Source organism: Adiantum capillus-veneris, chromosome 27, assembly GCF_014529385.1.
Source record: "Adiantum capillus-veneris isolate H3 chromosome 27, ASM1452938v2, whole genome shotgun sequence".
In the NCBI taxonomy this organism is placed as follows: domain Eukaryota; kingdom Viridiplantae; phylum Streptophyta; class Polypodiopsida; order Polypodiales; family Pteridaceae; genus Adiantum; species Adiantum capillus-veneris.
Genome location: NC_140957.1, coordinates 45,408,145 through 45,416,271, shown reverse-complemented (window position 1 = coordinate 45,416,271; position 8,127 = coordinate 45,408,145). Strand labels below are relative to the sequence as shown.

The following is an 8,127-nucleotide window of genomic DNA, read 5'->3' as shown; positions in this document are numbered from 1 at the left end:
AACATGTGTCCCTCTTTTCCCTTGTGTACAAATGAAGCTTGTGAGTGTGTGTGTGAGTTTCTCTCTCATCCCCTACTTGCAAGGCTCGCCCCCTCCTATGTAGGGATTATGAAGACTTTTTGTGACACACAAAGCATCCAATTCCCGTAATGTTTTGACCTTTGGACACAACCTTTTAATTTTTGAACCTTAGAATTTTGGAAGTTATAATGGGCTAAACCTTAGGGTCTTTTAAGCCCATTGTTGCACATTGCTCTTTTGCAGATAGCCTCCCCCTTTGGATCCCTATTTTCCCTCCTTTAATTCTCTATTGTGGCTGGTCTGTTAGCTTAACCAATATTCTAATGTTTTCCTCCCTGTCACTTCCCCATATTAAATGATCAGTCTAACATGAGAAAATCATTTAGAGAAATTATATATTAATTATTATGACAAATGTCATTGATGACACTCGGACAAAATCGTGCATATATTAAACAACTTATTTTAGGTCAGCCAGTTTTGGCATTCGAAGCACTCAATGGCTTCCTATAGACATGCTCTACTTATTCTTAAGTTCAAAAGTCAATTTTGGTGTGTTCATTGTGTGTAGGAAACAAAAACAACTCATAGACGTATAGGACAAACAAACTTAAGTTAAATGAAAGAGTTTTTACCTACGAACGCGTTGGTATACTCTGAGTAGGTCCCCAAAACGACTTTTTGAGAAACCATTAATTAGTTTAGGGGGGGAAAAGAAAGGAAAAGGGAACGGTGGGGGTGGGGTTTTGGGGGGGGGGGGGGGGGGGGGGGGTGTATTGTTTTTTTGTTAGTGCTTAAGGGCACCTCCAAGGGTACCGTAAGCTTGTAGCCTAGTGGTTAAGGTTGAGCCTTTGTTCTCCTAAGTGTTGAGATCAAATCCTACACATTAGCATTGATTTTAAATTGTGAGTTGAATGGAGATGCTAAAGCATCTTGGAAACATTCTATGTAATGGAAAGTAAAAGTAGAGCCAGTAGAGTCAGCATAATTAGGCAAAGCAAGGTTTACTTTGCAAATGCACAATATCTGAATAGCAATGCAAGACGGTTTGAAAGAAACAAAGAATTAAAGAAATAATAAGACTCATGTTGAGCTTCTACAACATGTTCAGCTTCTATAGCAAACACTTACTTTTTATTTATCAAAAGCTAGGTTTATAATTACTGAAGTTGACTTTTATATCTTAATCAAGGTTCAAAAAATAGATTCTTAGCTATTTGGGCTCAATACAAAATTAAAAGAACTCCATAAAATTGAGAACTTGAAGGTCCTCAACCCTTTTTAAACTCATTGGCAATCAATAATATTACGATGAATTCGAACTTTCCTATATTTCTCATAAATACGAAGGGATTTAATACAATCAATTGCCTTGAAAAATGAGTGGCGCCCCATTTGATGCTCTCTCTCTGGCTCTTGTTAGCTGAGAAGCTAACAAAAGCAACATTGGATGGCGGTGAAACACATCCTCAAATACTTAAGAAGGGTATAACAAGTAGGTGTTTACGTTTTGGTAATCGGGATGCATATATTGCTGATTACACAGATGCAGATTATACAGATTTCAAAGGCAATAGGAGATTTGACTACATTTTCATATTTACAAGACGAACATTCTTGGAGACCATTTTTACTCATTGTAATGTCAGATACCAATAAAAAAGCTATATAAGGTTGACACAAGTAGTGAAAGATTAGACATTCAACACGTTTTCAATTTGCATTGTGATAGTTAAAGTGCTATTGGTTTGGCAAGAGGATAGCACAATAGAGCTGAGTTGAGGATGGAGTCCTAAGGGAGTAGACAATCGTGTACATTGAATGGAATGTTCCACATAGAAACAAAGGAAAAAACGAAAAGGAGGGGTGTGGAGCTAGGTGATTGGCGCGAGGATTGTAGTTCCCTATTAGAATCTCTTTGGCATTTAGGCTTATTATTAGATATTAGAATATATAGATTCCCCTTCCTCAAATTCAAGTGCCAAGCTACATGACTTACTAATGTGTGGAAGAGAGAGAGAGAGAGAGAGGGGGGGTCCAAGTAGAGGGAGGGCTGGAGTTAGTGACGTGTGCAATTCATCAACTTTATACATAAGGGGAAAGCAATTAGCTTACAATTTTGTGCCACTATAACCAAGCACAACCTACAATTTTTCAAATCAAAAGCACTTGATAAATATTACCACCACAATATTCCTTAAGATTCGTGGAAATGTAAAAAATACCCCCCAAATTTCAAAAATATATTACCACTATTTCTCAAAAATGGTGGAAATTAAAAAATACCCCTCAAATTTCAAAAACATACTACCACAATATTCCTTAAGATTCGTGGAAATGTAAAAAATACCCCTTCAATTTTTTTTGATATACACCCCAAATATTACCAAAAGCTCTCAAAATGCCGTTAAATTTCTCCAAAATTTCAAAAATATTCCTCAATAACCTTACATATCTCTAGACAATTTTGTTTTCAACTTTTTTTTTTTTCCTTTGTTATAGGGTGATTGGTTCTGTCTCAATAATAGAAGATGATAGAAGTAGTATTTTGAATGGTAATCGGGCTGTTTAAAGATGAAATCGTTCAGCATTTTTAGACACACATTTTTAGACAAATGCCACAAATCGCACCATTCGTAAGCTCATTGGTAAATAATATGTTTTAGAAATTTAATGCGCTCTTGAGATTGCCATAAGCGTATTGCAAAATTACAAGGGTATTTGTGGTATTTTGGAAATTTGCATAGACTATAGGGGTTTTGGTAAATTTTATTATGTATTTTGGAAATTTGCACAAATTACAGGGGTATTTTGGGAAATCTGTATAAGTTATACAGAATACCATATATAAAATACTCAGAATATTGACACATATAGCGGTAGTAATTCTGAGAAGGGGGTTTCTATTTTTTCTGGCAATTTTTGGTATTTTGGAAATCCCCACGAAATTCAGTAGTAGTCCCTAATAGAAACTTCTCTTCGGACAACAAGATTTGAACTCACACGGAAAAACTAGCAGAATGAGATCTGTAAATTAATACGTATTAATTTAGATACAAATTAGCCGTTGATAGAAAAACCCGTAGCATAAAATGCGGCGCATATAGCCTACTTTGTAAACGACTCTTCTACTGCTTGTCACCACCGCTGTAGGCCGTGTTCTTCACGGTCTCCTGCGCCTGCTCAAGAGAACCCACTGCCTGATCCTTGCCACCGCCGCTGAATGTGTCCTTCACAGCCTCCTGAGCCTGCTGAAGAGCACCCACTGCCTGATCCTTGGCAGCAATGGCACTATCTCGCACATACGCCGCCGCCCCAGACGTCTTATCCTGCGCTGCCATGCTCGCATCGGAAGCCTTGGTCTTGGCTTCGTCCACCAAGCCCTGTCCTTTGTCCCCAGCATCAGCCGTCTTCTCCTTGGCTGTCTCTGTCGCACCGTGGGTCTTGTCCTTTGCCGTCTCTGTGGCGCCCTGAGCCTTGTCCTTTGCCGTCTCTGCGGCGCCCTGGGCCTTGTCCTTGGCAGACTCAGCAGCACCCTACAATCAGACGTGATAAATAAAGGGACCAAACAACAAGACAACAGGGCGAGGACGACGACGGGGGAGAGGAAGATGTACGAGGGAGAGGAGGATCATGAGGAAGCAAACCTGGGCAGTGTGTTGGGCCTCCCCTGCCTTCTGCTGGCCAAAGCCCTTGGCTTCGTGGGCCTTATCTGCAGTCGCATCCCTGGCCTGCTCGGCCTTCTGCTGGGCGTTGTCGGCCGTCGACATGCTTGCTTTGCTTCTGTGTTGAAATACTGAGTAAAGGGCAATGCAGAAATGTATCTTACTACTCTTGTGTATGGAATGGCATAAAAGCCGTGTGAGGAGCGAGAGCTTTATATAGGCTGGCAGAGGGGCTCTTTGCCCGCCGCATGTCGACAAAGTGCAATGCCATCTCTTGCCCATTGCGCCACGTTGCATGGCACCCACCGATTTCCAAGTCCTTGTTTTCCTCACCAACCACTACTGCCACCGAAAAATCATTTTCTTGGAGATGTTTTAGAGCTAGTTCACACGGGATGGTGGCTATTGCTAGCGAATTATTCGAGTTCACATGCAAAATTTCCCCAAAAGCATTGCGCATTGGTTGCCAACTAGTTTTGAACCCACTCCATGCCAAAGGGTGGGGTGCAATGGCAACTACAGAGGAAGACAAATGCTAGCTACACATCCGTGGTAGTAATGTTTGACATTTGTGAGCATGAGTAGCTATTATCACTCACAAAGGATGCTACGCAAGAAAATAAAAAGCTATTGTGCTGCAAGAAACGAATCCCCACGGGATTTGAAGAAGGCTTGTTGCAGGTTGCAACATTTGTACAACCAACAACACATGCAAACTGGCTCTTATAAGGGCAAAACCCATAAGGCAACCTAAATTTATGCCAAAATTTAGATCTAGGGTATTCACTAAGATCTGTAACTAGATGCCCAGTTTTTTGACCTTGAAAATTAAGGTTCCATCGATTTGCAACCGTGATTTTTCATTTTCAACTAGAAAATTTACACTATAAACCGGGATATGTGAAATAATGGAGAATATGGCAAACTTAAGCATTGAAGCATGGCTCTTGGTTGGATTTGCATTCCATAGCCAAGAGTATTGGTGTAGGCTCTCAACTTCTACTTGCTTGGAGAAGGAGAGGGAGCTCTTGCACTTTGCACTTCACACAATGAGTGTGTGTGTGTGTGGGGGAGAGTATACCCCTCAAGCATTCCCCCTACTTGCTTTGGTCGACCCCCCCCTTGTAGCTCATGCTTGAAGCTCAGTGGACCCCTCCAAGCCTAGCCAATCACAAGCAAGAGTCATACCAAGCAACAAGGGTAGCCTTGGAACAAGTGTCCCACATTCCCCTTTGAGAGATAGGGCTTGTAAATGCTAAAAAAATTAATTAAATTAACTAATTTATCATTGAACCCCTTGGGAGGCCAACCAATAGGCTTTAGGCACACCATGAGGACAACATGAGGAGGAACTTGACAACTGTCCCTTTTGCTTTCTTTGTACCAAGCATACCTTGTGTGAGTGTGTGAGTGTGTGTGCGTGTGTGTTGTGTTCTCTCTCATGCTCCCTCTTGTAGGGATCGCCCCCTCCTTGTAGGGATTGATGTTGAATTTTTGGCACACCTTATCTCAAGCACCTTAGTCAGCAAGCCTGACAAAGCACCTCAAGCTTGGGTGGTGTTCCCACAAGCACCTCAAGCTCCCTAGTCGGCAAGCACGACAAGAACCTCAAGCACCTTAGTCAGCAAGCACGTCAAGCACCTCAAGCACCAGTCATCAAGCATGACAAGCACCTCAAGCACTTTAGTCATCAAACACGATAAGCACCTCAAGCAACTTAAGCTTGGGCCGGGTTCCCACCTCAAGCACAGTCCTAGCTTACCTAAGGTCAAAGGAGTTTTAACACTAACCTTTGGAGGTCTTTAATGAAGCTAACCCTAAGGTCTTTATGCTCCATTGGTTAGCCTTGATCTTTGACGGACCATCTCTCATTTGGGCCCTTTTACCGTTGGCCCCGTGTTGAGATAGATCTACAAGCACATGTCTATATCCTAACCCTTGTTCCCGTTTATTCTCCCACATTAAATGATCAGTTTAACATGAAAAAATCATTTGGGTTGGTTAGATATTAGATTTTATGAAATTCCTCTCTCTTGAAATCATAGTCTTCCTCGACTATGAGGTAGAAGAGATATGCCTTAGTCATTAGTCAGTGTTACTTAGCGGATATAGGATCCCTTTTTACCCTATGACATATTTCCAAGATGGATGACTATTCCATTTAGTGCTTGGGAGACATAGCTGCCGCAAGCATGTCTGCTCTTTAGTCCATTTCATTCTTTCAAGTAGAGTGAAAAATTCTACTTGGTGCTTGAGAGACGTCGTCATCACACAAACATGATTCTAAGCATGCATAGTATTTAAATTTGTGCGCAATAAAAAGAGAACTAGTCTTATAAGACAAAAACATTGGTCATTTAAAAGAAATTTGTACATGTGCTTACTCTAATGTAGCATTGATAAAGCATTCACAAGGTTCATACTATCCTTAAGTTGTATTCCTGCATCCATCTAGCATCTTCAAAAGGATAATTTTTGAACTTAATAAGATACCGTCAAATAATCTTACCATGTCGTAGTACCTTGTCTTCATACTTCAGGTTGTAGCACCTCTTCTTGGTCTTCAACTTTGGGAGGGTCTTCAATAATTGCTTTACTTGGTGGCTCTCCTTTGTAGGACTTAAGTAGGCTCACATGAAAAGCATTGTGTATGAGCCAATGGTTGGGCAACTTGAGTTGGTAAATCATCTCATTGATAGGCTTCAAGATTTGGAAAGGACCATAGTATCTTTTTGCTAACTTAGCATAATACTTCTGATGGCCCGTTTTTACACGTTGTTTTCCTTAATCGAGCCTTAGGAAACTCAAGTAAGACCCAATCATTTTCTTTGAACGTTAAGGCCCTTCTATGCTTGTTAGCAACAACTTTTTGCCTTTCTTGAGCCTTAATCTTTTGAAAAGATTCTTGTAGGTCACGGCTATACTCATCAACAGCAGCGAAGATCTTCCCATGTACTTTGAGTAGCAAGGGAATTTTAGGTCTTCCCTCAATGATCTCAAAAGGTTCTTTTCCTGTAGAAGTATGTATAGTATTATTGTACGCATACTCTACAAGAGGTAAGTAGTTTCCCATTGTGAGTGTTGATATACTTCTGTACCATAAGTCTTTAGTAGATCGAGTATTGTAAGATTGGCTATCTCACTTTGGCCATCCATTTGTGGGTAATAGGTCGAAGAGAAATTCAATTTTGTTTTTAGATCTTCAAAGAGACTTTTCCAAAAATTACTGGTCATTCTAGGATGTCTATTTGACACGATGAATGTTGGTAATCCATGGTGTTTGAAAATCTGTGATATGAAGAGAGTTGCCATTTGGTGTGCCTTAATAGTCTTTTTGACAGGAATAAAGTGTGCTTGCTTGCTAAACCTATTGATTATTGTCCATATTCTCGTATTCCCATGGATAGACTTGGGTAATCCAAAGATGAAATCCATGGATATACTCTCCCATGGTGAATTTGGGATATGCAATGGCTGGAGTAATCCAGGTTGCTTCCCTCTATCATACTTGGTCTTTTAGCATACTACACATTTTGAAACATACTCTTGAATGTCCACTTTCATGGTAGGCCAATAGAAATACGTTTCTACTCCACGAAGAGTAGGTTGAATGCCTCTATTTCCTGCATAGGAAGGAGCATGGGATTCATACATAACTTTCTCACGAAGGGAATGGGTAACACATAGCCTATTGCCGTGGAGAAGATAACCATCCTGCAAGGTGAATGGTTCCTCTTTCTTTCTCAAAGCAAGGACTGACATTATGTCTCTAAAATAAGGGTCAGTAGCATACTCATCTATCATAGAAGATAGATCATTGTGAGTAGCTATAGACACCGCATTAACTTTTGGTCATCGTGAAAGTGCATCAGCCACTTGATTGTGATTACCAACAATGTGAGCAATATGAAAATTAAATTGCGAAAGAAAATTTGCCCACCTCATTTGTTTGCCAGAAAGCTTGGTTTGTGTCATGAAGTACTTCATACTTTGGTGGTCTGTTCGCAGAATGAATGGAGTCCCCAATAAGTAGTGCCTCCATGTATCTAGGGAATGTAGAACAACTGAAAGCTCTTTCTCATAAATTCCCAAGACTCGTTCATCGGTATCGAGCCTACGGCTCTCATATGCTATGGCATGCCCTTCTTGAAGTAGAATTGCTCCAAGGCCATCACCACAGGCATCACATTGGACCTCAAAGGGCATTGAGAGATCCAAAAGTATGAGGACTGGTTGGAAGGTAAGCTTATCTTTGAGCTTGTCAAAATCATTTTGGTCCATAGCAAACCATAAATACTTAACATTCTTCTTTGTTAAGTCATGTAATGGTCATGCTATTTGAGAGAGTTTTTCTATGAAGCGTCTATAGTATGCACACATACCAATAAATCTTCTTAGCTCATGTAGATTCCTTGGATTAGGCCATGCTTTTATTACCTCT

General features: G+C 40.5%; 1 protein-coding gene across 1 annotated transcript; it reads right to left on the bottom strand.

Moving 5' to 3' along the window:
- Window positions 1–3,034: 3,034 nt before the first annotated feature.
- LOC147421884 (uncharacterized) lies at window positions 3,035–3,868 on the bottom strand. The gene is made up of 2 exons (XM_086503610.1): window positions 3,669–3,868; window positions 3,035–3,557 (listed from the first exon to the last, which is right to left on the bottom strand). The coding sequence occupies exons 1-2, from the start codon at window positions 3,789–3,791 to the stop codon at window positions 3,150–3,152; spliced, it is 531 nt and encodes a 176-aa protein (XP_086359736.1). The 5' UTR covers window positions 3,792–3,868; the 3' UTR covers window positions 3,035–3,149.
- Window positions 3,869–8,127: the final 4,259 nt, after the last annotated feature.